General features: G+C 34.8%; 1 protein-coding gene across 5 annotated transcripts in view; it reads right to left on the bottom strand.

Annotated features, from left to right (window-relative positions):
- The window catches only part of Scaper (S-phase cyclin A associated protein in the ER), a 433,811-nt gene that overhangs the window by 82,562 nt on the left and 328,551 nt on the right, over nucleotides 1–22,698 (bottom strand). For all 5 annotated transcript variants that reach the window (XM_077799449.1, XM_077799452.1, XM_077799448.1 and 2 more), the window contains one exon: nucleotides 7,327–7,450. In XM_077799449.1, the coding sequence (XP_077655575.1) occupies nucleotides 7,327–7,450 (124 nt within the window). The remainder of the gene's footprint in view (nucleotides 1–7,326; nucleotides 7,451–22,698) is intronic.

The following is a 22,698-nucleotide window of genomic DNA, read 5'->3' as shown; positions in this document are numbered from 1 at the left end:
CTTTAGTACATCCCACCAAATGACAACATTAAACCTATATAAAATCAAAGTCAGAAAATTTCGCTTTGTTTCACTTGCATACTTAAGAAAGTGAGGACATATCAATTTAGCTTATAGGAAGGGAAATCCTGCACCGGGGCTCAGGAGACTAGGGTTCATTTCATGGTTCTGCCAATAGATAGCTGTGTGATCCCTTTTCCATACTGCAATTTGTTTATCAGTATATCAGGCTTTTTAAATCTTGTCCAACATTAAAAGCCTATCAATCTATTTTCATAGCACTCAATGCTAGGTTCACAACTTTTTTTAAAATGGTAAAAAAACATGTAACACAAATTAACCCTCTTACGAATGTTTAAGTATATATTACAGCACTGTTAACTGTATGCACATGGTTGTAAAACATATATCTAGTAACTTTTCCTCTTTCATAACTAAAATTTGATACCTGTCAAACAAAACTTCATTTTTCCCCACTGCCCTCAGTCCCTGGCAGCCATTATTCTATTTTGTTTCTGAATTTCATTAATTTAGATACTTTATGTAAGTGGAACCATGTCTTTTGTGATTGGCTTATTTCACCTAGCATAATGTTAAAGTTTATTTATGTTGGAGTATATGACAGTATTTCACTCCTTTTCAAGGCTTAGTAACATTCCATTGTTTGTACATGCCACATTTTCTTTTTCTATCCATTTGCTGATGAACATTTAGTTTATTTCAACCTCTTGGCTATCAAGAATAATGTTGCAGTGAACATGGTAGGGCAGCTGTCTACTCAAGATCCTAATTTAAATGCTTTTGGTGAAATATCCAGAAGTGGGATTGCTGGATCATATGGTAGCTCTATTTTGTAATTTTTTTGAGGAAGCACCATAGTCTTTCTCGTAGCAACTGTACCATTTTGAATTCCTACCAGTGGTGTAGAAGGTTATAATTTTGCCATATCCTCACCCCACTAATTGATTATTTTTTATTTAAAAAAATGGCCATTCTAATGGGTGTGAAGTGATAAACTTTATATTTTGATTTGCATTTCACTGATGATTTTTATTATCTTTTTATATACCAGTTGTCCATTTGTTCATCACCTTTAGAAATATGTCTATTCACGCCCTATTTTTAACTAGATCATTTAGGTATATTTTGCTATTAGTAGTTCCTTATATATTTTGGATATTAATTCCTTAGACTCTTTGAGCTGCTATAGAAAAATACCATAAACTGGGTAACTTATAATCAACAAAAACTCAATGCTTGCAGTTTAGTGGGGTGAGAAGTCCAAGATTGAGGTGCTGATATATTCATTATCTGGTGAGGGCCCACCAGAAAGTGGGTACCCACCACCAGAGATCTACCTTCTGGTTGTGTCCTCATATGGTAAAGGGGCAAGGCAGCTTTTGGGAGTCTCTTTTATAAGGACACTAATCCTACTCAGCAGTGCTCTACCACCATAATCTAATTACCTTCCACAGACCCCTCTTCCTAATGTATAACATTAGTGATTAAGTTTCAACATATGAATTTTGGTGAGTCACAAACATTAAGACTATAGCACTACTTATCAGAAATATAGTTTGCAAATATTTTCTCCTATTCTGTAGGTCATCTTTTCACTTTGTTGATTGTTTTCTTTGCTATGCAGAAGATTTTCTGTTCAATGTAGTCCCATTTATCTATTTTTGCTTTTTTGCCTGTGCTTTTGTTTCACTGCCAAGGTCAATGTTGTGGAGGCTTTCTCTTGCTTTCACTTTGGAACATTATCATTCCATTTCTTTCTGGCTGGATTTCTGCTGAGAAATTAGCTGGTAGTACTATGCATGTTCCCTTGTATTTGGCAATTCATTCTTCTCTTACTGCTTAACATTCTGGTTTTTACTTTGTTTATTTATTTATTTTGGATGCTAAAGATTGAATTCAGGGGCACTAAACCACTGAGCGACATCCCCTATTTTGTATTTTATTTAGAGACAGGGACTCACTAAGTTGCTTAGTGAGGCTGACTTTGAATTCATGATCCTCCTGTTTCAGCCTCCCCAGCCACTGGGACTATAGGCATGCACCACCATGTCTGGCTGGTTTTTACTTTGGACAACTTTATTATAATGTGATTTAGTGTGTATTTCTAGGTCAGTGCTCTATCACTGATCTATATCCCTAGCCCTTGGTATGCATTTCTTTGAGTTTATTTTATTTGGGATACTTTGAGCTTCTGAATCTGGATATGCATTTACCCGCCCCAGATTTGGAAAGGTTTTTGGCCATTATTTTTAAAAGTAAACTTTCTGCATCTTTTTCTTTTCTCCTTTATAACTTTCACAGTGCATATATTGGTTGGCTTCATTCTATACTACATGTCCTTTAGGCTTTCATCACTCTTTTAAATTATTTTTTCTTTTTGACCTTCTCACTGAATAATTTTAAATGACCTTTGAATTGCTGATTCTTTCTTCTGCTTCATCAAGTCTGCTGTTGAACCCCTAAGGTCAGTTTTTCAATGCAGTTATTTGCTATTCCAAAATTTATTTGGCTCTTTATTCTGTTTTCTATCCTTGTTGATATTCTCATTTTTCCCAATGTTTTCTTGAGATCACAGTGCCTCTTTATGACAGCTGTTTTATATTCTCTGTCCAGTAATTCATACAAAATCTATTTTTTTTTAGGACTGCTTAAGACAGATTAGTTTGTTCCTTTGTTAAGGCCATGTTTTCCTGTTTCTTTATGTATCTTATAACTTTTAATGGGATCTATGCATTTCAGAAAATATCTACCTCTCCTGGTCTTTATGAACTAGCTTCTTACAGGGGAAGATCCTCATCAATCATCCTGGCTAGAGGTTTTGGGAGCCTCTAAAATCTTTTTTTGGGGATGCAGCTTCTCTGAGTTACACATGCACTTTCTCAGGGAGAGGATGGCTACTTTCTTTTTCAAGAGGTCCATAATCTTAATGCCTTTGGACTTGGCCTTAACCTTCATAAGTTCTTTGGTTCTACAGAGGCAAGCCTCCTTAAGATAGTTGAGACAGACAGCAGTCCTTCAGATATACCTTTAAAAAGCTGGAATATAAATACATGCTCACTCTTCTTCCTTTGTAAGGGAGAAACCGAAGGCTGAATGCCTTCTCCTGGTCATGCCAAGCTGCAATGGCCTCTATGGTCCTACAGGCCCTCTGATGCTACAGTAAGTTGTCCCTGCTGTTGTTTGGATTCAGTTGCCACACGGCATCCAAACTATGCTGGGTCTCTCAGAGCTCTGAGTGAGGCAAGACAGAAATCACTTCTGCAGGCATCCTGTCAAAAAGCTGAAACACTGGTGTAAGTTCCAATGTTCTTTCTCTACACCTCCAAGAAGCCGTGAGCTTCTCTGCTGCCATGAAGTTATGTTGGCTTGCGAAAGGGTGGGTGATCATAGGTAAAGTGAAAACAGCTCTTCTTACTTGTTTCAATGTGGCTATTCTTGGCTTTGAGTTTGTCTGGGATACAGCAACTCTTAACTGGTTTCTGGAGTTCTCATAAAGATATACTGGCGAGTATATTCTTGTTAAATCAATGTCTTTGTGGGGGAATGAAAGCTGGGGCTTCCCATTCTGCTATTTTGCTTGTTTTATTGGTCTTTTTTTTTGCCTTCCAATGTGTATGTCTGATCTCCTTAAGGGGACATCTTAAGGCTTAGGTCCACTGAAGCGATCTAGGCTCAGAAAAGATGCTTAATAATTCCTTAATGAATGAAGATAGAAATCAATTTTAACATATTTTAAAGCTTTCAAGTTTCATGGAAGATAATTTGTGGGTGTTAGTTTCTATTCCTGGGGGAAACTTGTCTAAATAACCTGGTTTTGCAGGGATCCAAATAAATTCCCTGAGAGCTTATCCTAAAAATTCAAAATCTTCATTTACACTGCCAGAAAAGCATGTACTTTTATAGTGTTACAAGTGCTCACTTATATTTTATGAAAATAATAAATTCAGAATTATAGAAATTCTATTTATATTTGAGGCATAACCAAATCCATTTCTTTCCCAAAGCCTGCTAAATTCTCAAGTAGAATTCCTTCATGAAATCTTTAACAGGCACCTATTATGTGCTAGATACTCTACTATGTTTCCTGGGCTACTCTGTGGTTCTGATAACATTATAGCACTACTCATAGTTTGTCTCTGATATTTCGGTATGTAATTTCTTCCCTTCTTAACTGTGGGCTTCTAGAATGAAGGAACTGTATTAACGTACCTCTGTAACTGTGGCATCTGAACAGTGCTTTGAAAAGGATAATTGAAATGAAATATAAAAGTGCTAAAACAAAACTCTAAGAAGCTAGATTGGAAAAAAGATGTCTTCTAAAGCATCTGGATTTGCCAAAGAACCTGAAAGGCTGAAGTACCCGATAATCAAGTATTTTATAAATTCTACCAGATCACAATTAATTAGCCTCTTTTGTATTTTTCCTTTTCCTTCTGAAAAATGTGCCAATGACTATTTTCTTACCTCTTATTAAAGGACATGAATAAGTTAGTAGTCCATATTTCAATTACATGCACATTAAATTCAGCTAGCAAGAAAAATGGAAATGCACTCAAATGATTTCCAGAAACATAAAAACCACCATCACTAGTTAACCCAAACCAGGAAACACATCCTTTGCTGCTTACTGCCACAAACCCAGTCACAACAACATTAAAATTGACAGCTATAGAATAAAGAGAATAAAAGAAAAACAGGAAATGCCATATATAAGGAAAGGAAGGATAAAATGTATTTGGCAGCAAATGTCCTTGGATCCCAATTATGAACTAAGCAAAATTCACAGAGCAGAACAAACACAGAATATGGTGAAATCAATTGGTGAAGAGAGTAAAAGCCTTTCTGAGCGTTAAGAAATCTTGAGGTCACAAACAAGGGAATGTTATTCAAAGAAACTGGGGCATTTAATGAAGGACATAATCAAGGTACTTAGAAGCTCCTGGAATATGGTTGGAACTTAATAAATGATAGCTACTATGAAGAAGTCAGAACTAGTTCAAATGTTCCTCCTTGTGATGAACGCCTTCTTTTGTGCTCCCACCACTATGTTTGGGTCATCATCATACCATTCTTTTACTATGTGTTCTGGATGGAATGTTTGTATCCCTCCCCAAATTCAAATGTTGAAATTTCATTCCCTATGTGATATGCGGAGGTAAGGTCTTTGGGATGTAATTAGGTGTTATGGTTTAAATATGAGATGTCCCTCAGAAGCTTGTGTGTGATAAGATGGAAGATTCTTTCAGTAAGTCACCTTGTTCATTCTCTCACTTTCAAATGCCATTCTCTTCAGTTACCTGTTCTGTTCAAAGTAATGTCCCTTATATTACCAATAGAGAATAAGTTTTAAAGAGTAAGCTTATTCCAGATGATATAGCATGGAACAGTGGGAGAATGTAGGGTCTAGATTTTTGGTTTTCAATCTGATTTTGAAATCATTTTAAACCACCAAATAGGTTATAAACAGAGTAAAAAGTTCCCTTCACCCAGAATCCCCTACAAACCTCTTATAAAATCATAGCACAGTTAAGGAAAAGGAAAAAATGAATATTTAGCCAGTTTTCCCATTAATGGTCTTTATCTGGTCCAGGATCACATATTACATTTGTTATGTCTCCTTAGATTCTTCCATACAGTGATAATTCCACTTTTTTTTTTTTTTTGTATTCCAGGCAAGCACCCCTTCACTGAGCTACATCCCCAGCCTGAGTTCCTCACTTTTTTTCTTGTCTTTCAGGAAGTGGACATTTTGAAAAATACTGGTCAGTTACTGGTCTCAATTTGACAGACCTATGATTAACTCTTGGCTTACATCTATGTAGCCTTGGGAAAGTCAACCTCTTGGTGATTCAAGTTTCCTAATCTGTGAAACAGATAAGGCTGGTTTGAAAATTAAGAGAGGCAATATATATCAAAATACCTGAGATATAAGGCTAACCAACAAATACTAAACTTTCTCTTTGTGTTGTCTTTCAACTATTTTTGAAGATTTTTTTTGATAAAATGTCTCACCCATATTTTAATGACTTTTGTGATAAAACCATATATAATTTATTTAGTCTGTGGCAGATGATTCACTGACATCACTATTGCTGTTTGTGTAATAGTCCTGCTCTATATCTATCTTGTTTTATTCTCCTGTACTGCTCTTCTCTCTCATTGTCAGTATGCCTGCCTGTAAGGGCTTCATAATTACCTTTCTGATTTCTAGCCTGCAATATATAAAGATTAATTTATTCACTCATACATTCATTCAATGGTATGCTAAACTTACCAAGTGCCAGGTCCTGTATTAGAATCTCAGAGATAGTGATTAGGTACCTGCTGTCCTAAACACTTTCATGGCTAATGTTGGGGAAATGGACAAGTAAATAGTGACAATTCAATGTAATCAATTCTGGAGAGATGTAATATCTAGAATCACATAAGAAATATTCTTAACCTGGAACTGGGGAAAGAATCAGGTTAGAGAAGATTTAATCATGAAGGCACCATTATGCCTATTAGAATCTGCAAAACGTGTAAGAATTAACCAGATGGAGGGAGGAAGGGAGCAAAAGTTATAGAGTGTAAGGAAGAGCTATTAGAACTCTGTGCTGAGTAAAAGTAAATCAGTTCTGAAAAATAAATGTCCTATGTTGTAATCTTGCAGCTTGAGAGGGATTTTGTGCCAGTACCTCAGGGACTCAGAAACCTCACCAGGAAACTTCTGGCCTCAGAGTTCTGTTCTGGAGATTGTGGATGACAGACCTAAATGTTTGGGTATTCCACTGAGCTTACCTCTTTCAACATCTGTGAGCTGAAGTAAAATTTTAGATTATAGTTGGCTGTTTGCTCCTATTTTAAAAGTATAACAGGTTTGTCCCTACAGAGGAGTTTCTAAAAAAAAACATGTAAATGACTATCAAAAAATCCTTTTCAAACTGACCTTTTAAACTAAGCTGGTGAGAGGTTTTGAGGTTTTCTCAGCTTTCTTCCCTTCCATAGAACTCATTCCTGTGGCTTCAGAGGTTTGGCACTGGGTCCACCAGGTTCCAAAGCCAAATCTAACCATGCCAATTTGTGTTCTTAGCAAGTGTCACACATCTATCATCCATTAAATATTAAATGTATGAGAATTCAATACACATTTTCTTAAATTAAGGGTTTTTCCTACTGATCCCTATTTTACCCGCCTAATCATCTTCACTCCCCCCCCCCCTCCAATATGGAGAGTAAATAAACAGAATTCTTTTAGTTTTCTCCACAGGGAATATTTCTCAAACTTTAACTGCTTTTAATTTTCAAAGCAATAATATTACATACCATCAACTGGTGTATCAGGAGGTCCATTAAGAAGGTAATCTTGTTACTAAACAGAACATCGGTGCAGTTTTCTGAACAGTTATTACAGGTGAGGTTGTAAACATTGATTGCATTGCAAAGAGACCTAATAGAAAGAGAAAAACAGCATTTGTAAAACACGAGAAGCTCTTCTCCAAACAATTTAAAATACATAAAATGAACTGCCAAAGGAACAGGCATGGGATGGAAATTAACTCTAAAAATAACAAGCCAAGTACTATAAGATACAAGGCCTATCAACTAGATATAAAAGCACCTAATTTTCCTCCAAAGCCCAGGGTTCAGTAGTAACTAACATCTCTTATTTATTTCTACTGGTTGCAACTGTAAACAGTGAAAACATATTTATTAGTCTATTTGACTATTTCTTAATAACCTAAGACTAAATATCATCTTTGATCCTTCAAACAATATCCAGAAAAAGAGGGCTGGGGCTGGAGCTCAGTGGTAAAACACTTGCTTAGCACATGTGAAGCACTGGGTTTGATTCTCAGCACCACATTAAAATAATAATAATAATAACAACAACAACAATAATAAAAAATATCCAGAAAAGAGACGGTTATCAGATCTGATGGTCTGGGATAAGGGCAGAAGACAAAAGAAGACAGCAGACATGAGGAGAAACTAGAGACTTTCTATGTGAGGCAACACCTTCCCTGGAGGCTGTTTGGGTAGAAGAGGACATCATTCCGATGGAGCACAATTTGGTCATGGGCCCAAACAGTTTAAGGTCAAAATGATCAAAGAAATATTTTTGCCTATAGGATTAAAAAAATATGCCATCATCCAAAGAAACTTTTAAAGCAATACTCTCAATGGTCATGGCTGGCCCTTTCCTGGGTATTTTGAATACTGTGACTGAAAGCTGCATTGCCTGAGTGATCAATGTTTATTCTGGCCTATCTGAGTAAATCTCTTGCTTAAGTCCCATAAATGTTTTGATTTAGTTCTTTATAACCAATCCTCTAGGATGGTAAGTTCTTAAAGTGTGATCCATGGATCATCAGCATCAATATTATCAGGGAACTTGTAAGAAATGCAAATTCTCAGGCTTCACTTCAGATCTAGTAAACAGAAACTCTGGGAGTGATGTCAAGCAATTTGCATTTTTTTTTTTTTTTTGGTACCAGAAATTGAACCCCCAGGTGTTTTACCACTGAGTCACATCTCCAGCCCATATTTATTAATATCAATAAAAATGACAAGGGTTGGGACTGTAGCTCAGTTTTAAAGCACCCCTGGGTTCAGTCCCCAGTGTGTGTGGGTGGAAGGGGGTAGTCGGGGGAGGAGAAGCAGGAGGAAGAGGAGGAAGAGAAAAGAACCAGTGGGGTAACCTGTGCTACTTTATTTAATTTCCTAGTCTCTGATTGAAGCTTCAGGTATCCATTATGTGGTTTCATGGGTTTGAGATAGTTAAGGGGTGGTAGTTAAGGGGTGGTATTTTCTTTCTTTCTTTTTTTCTTTTCAATCTATTTTTTTAATTGATTTTATTATTATTTTTTCTACCTAACCTTTGTTGGTCTCAGAGGGAACAGCACCCCCAGTGGATCAGACTGATATTGTTTTTTGGAGTCAACCTAGAAGTCTTGGAACAATTTTCTAATACCTAATGTATTATTCTAAATTCCTCTTCTAATTAGAATATTTAAATTGAGAAATATTTTTAAAAGACTGTAGAGTGCCTCACCCTATGGACATAAAATTTTGGTTCAACAATATCTTACTATTGTTGTGTCCAATTTTCAGTATTATAAAACATGCTTTAAGTCAGAGGTAATAGTTGCAATCCACAAGAAGAAAAAAGTTCCAGCTGATGGAAACAGAAAGAACATTAAGTGACAGGCTAGTTAATATATCATAGAATTTGGAAAACTCAGGCATAGGTGCTACACTTTCAGGTCTAATACACAAATCACAAACTACTGAACTGGTCTATTAAAACAAAAACAAAACAAAACAAACAGAAACCCCTAAAGCAAATAAAAATAGATCACTGGGCACCATACACCGTAGCCTGAATGGACATTGTGACTTTGGATGCTAGACACAGCTGCCTCAAACTCTTAAATTTCTAGAGTTTGGGATGTCCTTACTTCTTTACTTCTTTAGTTTCATAGTAAAAACATGGAGTGGATATGCTGGGTTGTAAAGCCTGGTCATGCCTGCATCCTAGATACAATTCTCAGGGTGTAGAGCTGGGGAGACATCTTGTGCACCTTGGAAACTCTGCAAACATAGGATAGTAGATGAGAGCTGGGAGGCTTAACAGCACAACCCATATCTGCAAAGGCTGGTGAATAAATCATTTTGTACCATTCTGCCTGCTGTTTAGGATAATTTTCCAGTAATGAAAGTATGGATCAAAGGAATTGAACTTTTTTGGTGGCAGGGGGAGGGAGGATATACCAGGGATTAACCAGGGGCACTTAACTACTAAGCCACATCCCCAGCCCTTTTTATATTTAATTTTGAGACAGGGTCTCACTAAGTTACTTCGGGCCTTGCTAAGATGCTAAGGCTGGCTTTCCTCCTGTCCCAGTCTCCTGAGTTACTGGAATTATAGGCGTGTGTCACTGTGCCTGGCAGAACTGAACATTTTGAAGGCTTTCTGTAGGTATTGTCAAATTCAAACTGCCCTCCAGAATAAAAAGAAAACTTAAATCCATTTTTACTCCCAGAAAAAGATTTTCCCATGTTTTCACTAACAATGAAAAACTTCTTTAAAATAAATCTTTACCAATTTGATAGCTAAATACAAATGGTATTTTTAAAGGTTTTATTCCTTTTACTAGTAGTATTATTAAAGGGTTTTTAAAAAAGTATTTATTTGTTATAGCTATCTTTATTTTCCTGAATTATAATTGTGTGCCTTTTACCCATTTTTCTAATGGGATTTTTGTGTTTTTCTTATTGATTTAGAAGTTTCTTTATTGATAATCACATTAACTATTCCATCATATGGTACAAATAACTTTTGCAGTATGTTGCTATCTAAATTTTTTAGTTAAAAAAAAATTTTACTTGATATGAAGTCTGCCAAGATTTCCTTCAGTACATCTGGATTTCCTGTCAGATATGGAAAGGCCTTTCTATGTTCAGATTATAAAAATATTCTTTTATATTTAATTTTGGTACTTTTGTGGATTTTGCATTCTAATCCATAATATAAACTTGTTTTAGAAATAAAGTATAGAGGAGAGATTAACTTTATTTTTTTCAAAATACAGATGTTATGTATACTTATATTTTGTTTTAGTTCTGAATTTTTATACTTTTATTAAAGATTCTCGTCTTTTAAAATGATTTATTAAATTTTCTCATTATAAATACACAAAGGGTTAATACATGTTAGTACTTTCTTCTAGTCTTTCAATTTGCTTAGGTTATTTTAAGGTATTTTTAATATATAGAAGCTGAATAATTTTATGTAGTCCAATGATTTTTCTTTGTGGTTTACTTTTTTCTGCCTTCTTTTTATGTTTCAAAAGTTCTTTCTCACAATCAGATAGGGTAACAAATACTCATTTATTTTTTTCAAATTGTTACTGTGACAATTTTATGGTTTTATAAGCCACTTAATTCATTTTGAGTTTATTCTGGTATATAATATGAGTTAAGAGCCTCAATTTATTTTCTCAGTAATGATATGACTGAGTTATCTGTTCTTTATCCACTGGTTTGAAATGTCACCTTTATCATGACTATATGCAGAATATATTCCCTGGTTTCCTAATTTATAACTCTATTTGTGTGCCAATCACATATTCTTTTGTGCAACATAGCTTTATGGCAGAGTTAACATACAAAACTATAATCCCCAAAGGCTTTTAAAAATATGTATGGGGGTATTATATTTAGAATGATGTGTAGAACATCATATTCCTATAATAATATCATTTTTCCCTTTGTTTTGATCTATATTTTTATGGCTTTGATTTTTAATTTCTATTTTTCCATTTTATTAGCAGAATTCCTACTACTTGTCTCAAATCTCTGGTAAACAATTAATGAGTTATAAATAAATATACATAAAAAAGTGAACAACACATGATCTGGGAGTATGTCCTACCTAATGCCCTCTGTGCTCTATGTTAAAGAAACTCATTTACTTGGAAATGGAATGTCCATCTGTACAATCTGAATGCTTGCAAAACTCTCCCAAGAAACTTCCACAAAGAATGGGAAAAAAGGGAGGGAGAGCCAAACATTTCAGGGTCAGAGAAAAACCTGTCCACTCAGTAAACTTGTTTGAAAAGACAACCTGTATTTGAAGAGCACCTGTCTTAGTGCACTTCTTTGAACCCAGCCTGGGTGGTCTGTCCAGGCAGCTCTCTCTGTAATTTTAAACTCAAATGACTAGAAGCACATTTTAACATCAAACAGAAGGCCGCAGAATTTGAAAGTATATTTTGAGAAGACATAAAAATCTCACTGTCCATTCTGTCAGAAGTATGTGGTGGTTGGGGAGTTTGAAATACAGCTTTTCTGCCCCAAATAATTGTGAATGCATGAGTGAATTTTTGTATCAGAAAATCTCTCACTAAAAATGTTCCTCTGAAAAGACGAAAAGAGGATAAAAAAGGATCATAAAACCAAATCTTTTGGAGATGAGTGCAAGAACTTATTTTTTACAAATAGGGGAGTATATAGAATACTAGTACATATCTAAGACATTAAGAAATATTAAACAAAAGCTCCAGAGTATTGCAGCCTAGATGGATTAAAAAGTACATCCTTATGCAGTTGCAGTGGTTAAGAATTTTCAAAAACCGTGGTTTACCTAAATCTATTGCCTTATACCAATGTCAAGAGAGTAAACATGTAAAAGCAACTGCCATCAGCAATTTCACAAAATATACATGAGTTGAATGGATGGCTTCAAGTTTCTGCACAGCAAAATTCTATACCAAGTAGGGACAGCAAGTGCTTAGAGTCACATAAATACAGCTGCAAAGGGAAACTTGGAATCTTCATCAATTACTGCTTTAGCCCTCATGCCAGAAAGGGATTGGTTTGACTGGATAAACAGTAAAGGTACAGATCCTCACAAAACATACAGGATGATTAGGAACTGATATAGAATTAAGTTGAGAAAAGATATCTAGACTGAACTAGAACATAGAGTTGGACTTTTACCAATTCCTTAATAAAGCCCCACTGTATACTATTTTGGTGAGAACCTTTGGTATCATTAGGCATTTAATAAATGGCATACTGTGTACGTGCATTCAGTATGCACATACTGAATGAACTGTGCTTTGTGTTTATTAAGTTCCAAACTAAAATAACTTCTTTAGACATTATTAGAAAGAATCACTTGAAACTAGTCAGATAAAACAACAGGTAGAATTCTTTTTTTTAATCTTATTTTCTTTGGTGGGGTTCTTTTTTTGGGGGGGTGTCTTATTTGGAACTGGGGGTCTAACCCAGGGCTTTGCAAATGCAAGGCAGGCGCTTTGCCACTGAGCTACATCCAAGCCCAAACAATAGGTAGAATTCTAAGCAGTAAGTGAAACCACTAAGTAAGTGAGTGGTTCCCTCACAGAATGGGACCTGCCCTCTCAGTCTGGCCCTGCCAGAATGGCCTAGCTAGAAGTTGCATTCTAGAGGCGGAAACTGAGACGTGTTAAACCACTGTAAACTGTTCTGTTACATAACCAGGTAAGATTCTTGTTTGAGTCATCCTGTTTGGATGTCTTCAATGCAGAACAGTTTGGCTGAGCACAGTGATGTCTAACAAAAGGACTTCCTTGTTTTAAGCATTATATACAAGAATATGCAGCTGCTGTGTATCTTAATGCACTGATTAACTGCATTCTCTACTATTCTTGACCACATAAACCACTATTCTTTTTAAATGTTCAATTGAATTTGATCATTAATATTTATTTATTCTCAATCTATTTATTCTTGGTACCAAAAAAGTCTTATTTTTCGTAGCCATCAGGTATATTTTTAAGACCCAACTGAGAAAATTGTGAAGTATCAAAAAGTCTTGAAGTCAATTTATTAAAATAAGAAAATTCTTTTTGGTCTTTAAAAATTAAAGCATATATGGGCTGGGGTTGTGGCTCAGTGGTGGAGTGCTTTCCTGGCATGCGAGAGGCTCTGGGTTGATCCTCATAAAATGAAATAAAGATATTGTGTCCCACCTACAACTAAAAAAAATAAATAAAAAATTAAATTATATCTGATTTATAAATTATATTGGAAGACAAGATATTACATTAAGGTTTTCATTAGCAGTTTGGGGAGGAGACATAATCTAACTTACTGATTTTGTACAAGAGCTTAATTATAAAAATATTATATCATATCTGGGTACTATGCTAAGTAAGTGAAGTAGGTAACAAAGAAAAAAAAATCAGACACTAGTCCTGATTTCAATATATGTACACACACACACATACACACACAGACCCTTTCTGGTTAAAATCTTTTGTATTATGAAATAAAACATACATACAGAAAACCACATGAAATAAATACATAGCTTAGTTAATAAAAAAAACACTCTTGTAACCACAATCCAGGTCTATAATTTTGTTATTAAAAAGGTCTAGTTATACCCTCTCTTTCCCTTCTAAACTGCCCACTCTCCTGACATTTATAGTGATCATTTCCTCACACTTTATTCTTTTATCATCTAAGTGTACAGCTCTAACACCAAGTGTATATCCACAATTTAGTCTTAACTACTTTTTACTGTCTGTGTAAAAATTTTTTAGTATATCTTTTAAGTTTTTTTATCTGTAGATTTTTCCTCCATCCCTCTCTTTTCCTTAAGATTTTCCTGACTGCATACACATGGTAAAGTTCAACATATTCTTTTTCCTCAGTATTTCCTGAAAATTGGAAGTTGGATCCAGAGATTTGCTCTTACTTATATTTATCCCTTTTGGAAAGACTACACGTGGTAGAATTCTTTGATCAGGAGCCAAATTATGTCAGAGTGTCATTCTTTTTTTCATCTTAGCAGTCACTGATGATTAAGCCTAGGGCTATGAATTCATTGAAGAATATAAAACTATGATTATGATATTCTACTATTTTGTCTTCATTCATGGAATGAAATACATTTAAAAGGAAACACTTCTCCTCATTTTTTTTTTTTTTGCCCCAGTGGTACAGTTCCATCTAAATATTTGAGACTTTTATGTATCTAGATTTTGACATATTTAACTCGTCTCTTGTCAAACTCAGAAGATAATCATCTAATTTTATTTTAACTATCATTATAGACTCGTGGATTGTCAAAGATTATCTACAAGAAATTACAGCTAAATCATATTTAATTTTGCGAACTAGAAGCTTTCTCCCTAAGATTAGGAATAAGGCAAGAATGTCCTCTCTCACCACTTCTACTCAAAATCATACTGGAAGTTCAATGTAGTATAATAAGGAAAGAAAAGGAAATGAAAGGTACACAGATTGGGAAGAACACTCATACATTGCTGGTGGGACTGCAAATTGGTGCAGCCAATATGAAAAGCAGTATGGAGATTCCTTGGAAAACTGGGAATGGAACCACCATTTGACCCAGCTATCCCTCTCCTTGGTCTATACCCAGAGGACTTAAAAACAGCATACCACAGGGACACAGCCACATCAATGTTTATAGCAGCACAATTCACAATAGCTAAATTATGGAACCAAACTAGATGCCCTTCAGTAGGTAAATGGATTAAAAAAATGTGGCATATATACACAATGGAATTTTACTCTGCAATAAAAGAGAATAAAATCATGGTATTTGCAGGTAAATGGAGGAGTTGAAGAAGATAATGCTAAGTGAAGTTAGCCAATCCCCCCCCAAAACAAATGGTGAATGTTTTCTCTGATATAAGGTGACTGACTCATAGTGGGGTAGGAAGAGCCAGCATGGGAGGAATAGACGAACTCTAGATAAGGCAGAGATGTGGAAGGGGAGGGGAAGAGGGTTAGCAATGATGGTCGAATGTGATGGTCATCATTATCCAAAGTACACGTATGAAGACATGAATTGGTGTGAACATACTTTATATACAAACAGAGATATGAAAAATTGTGTTCTATATGTGTTGTAAGAATTGTGATGCATTCTGGGGTCATATATTTAAAAAAAGCAATTAAAAAAAGAACAATAAATTAAAAAATTAAAAACTCAATAGAAAGCATCACCAACAGATTAAATCCCTTGGAAGACAGAACCTTACACAATGAAAACAAAATGTATAATCTTGAAAATAAAGTTGATCACACAGTGAAGATGGTAAGAAACCATAAGCAGAACATCCATGAATTATGGGATAACATGAAAAAACAAAATTTAAATAATTATTGGGATATGGCTGAGGATGTGGCTCAAGCGGTAGTGCGCTCGCCTGGTGTTCGTGTGGCCCGGGTCCGATCCTCAACACCACATACAAACAAAGATGTTGTGTCCGCCGAAAACTAAAAAATAAATATTAAAAAAAATTTCTCTCTCTCTTAAAAAAAAAGAATTATTGGGATAGAGGAAGGCACAGAGTTACAAATCAAAGGAACAATCAATCTATTCAATGTAATAATTATAGCAATTTTTCCAAACCTAAAGAATGAATTGGAAAATAAAATACAAGAGGCTTACAGGACACCAAATGTACAAAATCACAGCAAATCCACACCAAGGCACATTATAATGAAAATGCCTAACACAGAGAATAAGGAGAGAATTTTAAAGGTGACAAGAGAAAGGAGTCAGATTACATATGGGGGAAACCATTATAGCATATCTGCAGATTTCTCAATCCAGACCCTTGAAGCTCGAAGATCATGGAATAACATATACCAAGCTCTGAAAGAAAATGGATGCTAACAAAGAATCTTACATCCAGCAAAATTAAGCTTTAGATTTGATGATGAAATAAAAACCTTCCATGATAAACAAAAGTTAAAAGAATTTACAACTAGGAAGCCTGCACTATAGAACATCCTCGACAGAATATTCCATGAGGAGGAAATGAAAAACAATAATGAAAATCAGCAAAGGGAAGTATTACACTAAAGGAAAAAACAATAAAAGGAGAAACCAAGTCAAGTTAAATACCAAAAAACAAACAAAAATGATTATGATTACAAACCATGTCTCAATAATAACCCTGAATGTTAATGACCTAAACTCATTAATCAAAAGATATAGACTGGCAGATTGGACTTAAAAAAAAAGACTCAACAATATGCTGCCTTCAAGATATTCATCTCAAAGGAAAAGACATCCACAGACCAAAGGTAAAAGGTTGGGAAAAAAACATACCATTCACATGGACTGCGTAAACAAGCAGGAGTTTCCATTCTCATATCAAATAATGTAGCCTTCAAGCCAAAGTTAACCAAAGAAGGCCATTTCATATTGCTTAAGGAAACCATACATCAACAAGATATAACAATTATAAATATATATGCTGTCCAAAATGGAGCATTTATGCTCATCAAACAAACTCTTCTCAACTTCAAGAGTCAAATAGACCATAATACAATAATACCGGGTGACTTTAACACACCTCTTTCATCACTGGACAGATCTTCCAAATAAAAGCTAAACAAAGAAATTACAGAACTCAATAATATAATCAATAACTTAGAGTTAACAAACATGTACAGAATATTTCATCTATCACTGAGTGAATACACTTTCTTCTCAGAAGCACATGGATACTTCTCTAAAATAGACCAGATATTAAGCCACAAAGCAACTCTTAGCAAATACAAAAAAGGTAGAGATACTACTCTGCATTCTATCAGGTCATAATAGAATGAAATTAGAAATCAATGATAAAATAAAAAATAGAAGCAACTCCAAACCCTGAAGACTAAATAATATGCTATTGAATGAACAATGGGTTGCAAAAGACATCAAAGAGAAGATTAAAAAATGCTTAGAGGTAAATGAGAACACTGATACAACATATCAGAATCTCTGGGACACTATGAAAGCAATACTAACAGGAAAATTCATTGCATGGAGTTCATTCCTTAAAAGAAGAAAAAGTCTACAAATAAATGACCTCAAATTATATCTCAAAGCCCTAGAAAAAGAACAGATAAATACCAAAAGCAGTAGAAGACAGGAAATAATTAAAATAAGAGCCAAAATCAGTCAAATTGAAACAAATGAATTAAATGAAAAAATTAACAAAACAAAAAGTTGGTTCTTTGAAAAAATAAATAACATTGATAAAAGCCTTAGTCATGCTAATGAAGAGAAGGAGAGATTAGTCAAATTACTAAAATCCATGATAAAAAAGGAAATATCATGAGGATACTACAGAAATACAGAAGATAATTAGAGACTATTTTGAAAGAGAATGTTGAAGGTATCAACAAATTTCTAGAGACATATGACTTACCCAAACTGAATCAGGATGATATACACAAGTTAAACAGAAGCAATGATATAGAAAACCCAATCAAAAGCCTACCAACCAAGAAAAGCCCACGAGCAGATGGATTTACAGCTGAGTTCTACAGGACCTTCAAAGATGAACTAATACCAATACTCCTCAAATTAGTCTATGAAATAGAAAAAGAACACTTCCAAACTCATCATATGGGGCCAGGGTTTGGAGTTGCTTCTATTTTTTATTTTATCATTGATTCCAAAACCAGACAAAGATGCATCAAGGAAAGATAATTTCAGACCAATATCTCTAAAATGAACATAGATGCAAAAATTGTCAACAAAATTCTGGAAAATCGAATACAAAAATATACTAAAAAGATAGTAGGGTTCATCTCAGGGATATAAGGTTGGTTCAACATACAGAAATCAATAAATGTAATTCATCACATCAATAGACTTAAAAGATAAAAAGCATATAATCATCCCAATAGATGCATAAAAAACATTCAACAAAATACAGCCTCCCTTCATGTTCAAAACACTAGAAAAGCTAGGAATAACAGGAACATATCTCAACATTGTTAAATCTATCTATGCTAAGCCCAAGGCCAACATCATTATAAATGGAGAAAAATTGAAGGCATTCCCTCTAAAAACTGGAACAAGACAGGGATGCCCTCTTTCACCACTTGTATTTAACATAGTCCTTGAAACACTAGCCAGAACAATTAGATGAAAGAAATTAAAGGGATACCAACAGGAAAAGAATTCAAACTATCACTATTTGCCAATGACATCACTGTATACTTAGAGGATCCGAAAAATCCCACCAGAACACTTCTAGAACTAATAAATGAATTCAGCACAGTAACAGGATATAAAATCAATGCCCATAAATCAAAGGCATTTCTGTACATCAGTGACAAATCCTCTCAAAGAGAAATTAGGAAAACTATCCCATTCACAATAGCCTCAAAAAATAAAATAAAATACTTGGGAATCAACTTCATGAAAGAGTTAAAAGCCCTCTACAATGAAAACTAAAGAATGCTAAAGAAAGAAAGAAGACCTTAGAAAACGGAAAGATCTCCCCTGTTCTTGGATAGGCAGAATTAATATTGTCAAAATGACCATACTACCAAAAGCACTATACAGATTTAATGCATACCAAACAAAATACCAATAGAAATATAAAAAGCAATCATGAAATTCATTTGGAAAAATAAGAGACCCAGAACAGCCAAGGCAATCTTTAGCAAGAAGAGTGAAGCAGGTGGCATCACAATACCAGACCTTAAACTATACTACGGAACTATACTACGGAACTATAGTAAAAAAAGCAGCACGGTATTAGCACCAAAACAGACATGTAAACCAATGGTACAAAATAGAGGAAACAGAGACCAACCCACATAAATACAGTTATCTCATACTACACAAAGGCGCCAAAAACATATATTGGAGAAAAGATAGCCTCTTCTACCAATGGTGCTAGGAAAACTGGATATCCATATGCAGCAAAATCTCCCACCATTCACACAACTCAAAGAGGATCAAGGACCTAGGAATTAGACCAGAGACCCTGCGCCTAATAGAAGAAAAAGTAGTTCCAAATCTTTATCAACATCAGGTTAGACCCCTACTTCCTTAACAAGACTCCTAAAGCGCAAGAAATAAAATCAAGAATCAATAAATGGGATGGATTCAAACTGAAAAGCTTCTTAGCAAAAGAAACAATCAGTGAGGTGAAGAGAGAGCCTACAGAATGGGAGCAAATTTTTACCACATGCACATCAGATAGAGCACTAATCTCCAGAATTCATAAAGAACTCAGAAAACTTAACACATATACAAACAAAAAAACCCAATAAATAAATGGGCTAAGGACATGAACAGACACTTCTCAGAAGAACATATACACTCGATCAACAAATATATGAAAAAATTTCAATACCTCTAGCAATTGGAGAATGAAAATCAAAACTAAGATTTCATCTCACTCCAGTCAGAATGGCAGTTATTAAGAATGCAAGTAACAATAAGTTGGCAAGTTTGTGGGGAAAAAGGCACACTCTTACACTGCTGGTAGGACTGCAAATTGGTACAACCAATCTGGAAAGCAGCATGGAGACTCCTTAGAAAACTTGGAATGGAACTACCATTTGACCCATCTACCTTTCTCCTTGATCTATACCCAAAGGACTTAAAAACAGCATACTACAGGGACACAACCACATCAATGTTTATAGCAGCACAATTCACAATAGCTAAACTGTGGAACCAACCTAGATGCCCTTCAATAGATGAATGGATAAGAAAAAGTTTGATACATACATACACACACACACATACATACATAGTGGAGTATTACTTAGCATTAAGAGAATATAAAATCATGGCTTTTGCAGGTAAATGAATGGAGTTGGAGAATATCATACTAAGTGAAGTAAGCCATTCCCCAAAAATCAAAGGCCGAATGTTTTCTCTGATAAGTGGAAGTTGATCCATAATGGGGATGGGCAGGGGAGCATGGGAGGAATGGAGGAACTTTGGATAGGGCAAAGGGGAGGTAGGAAAGGGAGGGGACATGGGGGTAGGAAAGACGGTGGAATGAGATGGACATCATTACATGTATGAAGACACAAATGGTGTGACTCTGCTTTGTGTACAACCAAATGTAAAATTGTGCTCCATTTGTGTACTGAGTCAAAATGGATTCTGCTGCCATGTATAACAAATTAGAACAAATAAATTTGAAAAACAACCCCATGAAATCATACAACATAAAGAGTGAACCCTAATATACGGATTTTAGTTAGTAACAATATATTGTCATTGGTTAATCATCTGTAAAAAAATGGGCCACATCTAAGCAGAAAATCATCATAGGAGAAATTTAGGGCAGGCAGAAAGGCAGAACATAAGGGAACTCTGTACTTTCAGTTCAATTTTTCTGAATATCTAAAACTACTGGAAAAAGTAAGCAATTAAAAACTCATGCATTCAAATATATTTGATGGGTTTTAATCTACTGCAATTCTTATTTGCGTTAAAGCTCAGTTTGTCACATCTTTTGGTTTCCTGACCCTTTGGCTGAACCCCAGTAGTTTTCTGAAATTTCACTTTATCTGAGATGACAAGAGGTTTCATGCTCATTCCCTTCCCCAGACCTGGAATCAGCCTGTACTTTAAACAGCATTGGTCATAAAAGTTCAAATCCAAAATCTGCCCCTAGTAATTTTCAGTTCTACTGGGGTGGGCCATGGTTTCTAGACTTCCAGATGAATAAATCTGGGAATTTCCCTCCCATACCCATTCTTCCACTCCTAAGATAAAATATTTGTGAATTTCACCAAATTCTGGACTAAGGAATTTTTTCCTTTAATCTTTTTATAGTAGCTCTTCGTCTATATCTATAATTACTCATTTGCTTTATGCTACAGTACAACATGTTAACAGTTTCAGAATATCAATATTTATAGTACCATTATCAATTATGATTACTGAAAAGTTTCAAATGTTTTGGCACATGCCATATCCATTTCCCATTTCTAATTATTTTAATCATTATACTAACTACATTGTCAGAACATACAGTCATTTCATACTATACTCTCTCAATCTTTATTAGTTTTAGTGATATAATTTAATGTTCACTACCAGTCCTTGTGTAAATGTATCTAGTCATTTTGCTTGTCTAAAGCTTGTTCTCCATTAGATTCCTTAGGAAAGGCTCATGGGACCAATAATCTTGAGTTATTGCAAGTTAACAGCGTGTTTGTGCTTTTTATAAGGGAAGATCAATTTGGTCAGATGTAAAGTCTTCATATCTTCTTTTCTCGTGTATATTTAAAATGTTACTCCATTTTCTTCTGAAATAAAATACTTTAATGTTATATTAATGCTATGTTTTCCACTTATAAGTCATAATGTGCATTTGGTTATGAAACCATCCAACACAGATAAATAGCAACCTACCCAAATTACTCTGGGGATGTACCCTTTCAACTCATGGCTCTCACATGTCTGTTTTATACTCCAATGGTTACCTTATGCCTTTTTTCAGAATGTCATATAAATGAAGTCATGTCCTATTTGAGTCTTACTTCTTTCACTTAGCACACTGTATATGAGATTCATCTGTGTTGTTGCATGTATTAGTGTTTCTTTAAAATTTTTATCTTATTGTGACAGAAACATGAAGCCTATTATCAACAGATTTTTTCCATTTTTATTGGTGCATTACAGTTGAGCATAATGGTGAGATTTGTTGTTATATATTCATACATGCCCAAGATATAACAATACATCTTGGCCAATATCCTTCCCTGGTATCTTCCCTTTCCCTCTCATCCTCCCTTCCTGTTGCCTTTTCTTCTACTTTACTGATCTTCCTTTGATTTTCATGAGATTTCCACCCTGCACCTTACTTTTCCTTTTTCTTCTCTAGCTTCCACGTATGAGAGAAAATATACAACCATTGACTTTAAGAGTGTGGCTTATTTTGCTTAACATAATGTTCTCAAGTTCCATCCATTTTCCTGCAAATGACATAACTGCATTCTTCTTTATGGCTGAATAAAACTCCATTGTGTATATATACACCACATTTTCTTTATCTACTCCACCATTAACGGATACATAGGATCGTTGGTTACATAGTTTGGCTATCATGAATTGTGTTGCTGAAAACATAGACATGCATGTTTCACCACAGAATGCTGACTTTAATTCTTTAGGATAAATACTGAGGAGTTGTACAGCTGGGTCCTGTGGTGGTTACCATTCTTAGTCTTTTGAGAAACGTCCATACTAATCTCCACAGTATTTGTACTAATTTATAATCCTACCAACCAACAGTGTTCAAGTGTTCCTTTTTCTTTATGTCATTTCTAGCATTTATTTCTGTATTTTCAAAGCCTACCTATCATTCTTAAGTGGAGTGAGATGAAATCAGTATAGTTTTTTTT

Source organism: Urocitellus parryii, chromosome 6, assembly GCF_045843805.1.
Source record: "Urocitellus parryii isolate mUroPar1 chromosome 6, mUroPar1.hap1, whole genome shotgun sequence".
NCBI lineage: Eukaryota > Metazoa > Chordata > Mammalia > Rodentia > Sciuridae > Urocitellus > Urocitellus parryii.
Note: the sequence above shows the minus strand (reverse complement) of the source record. Positions and strands in the feature narration are given on the sequence as shown.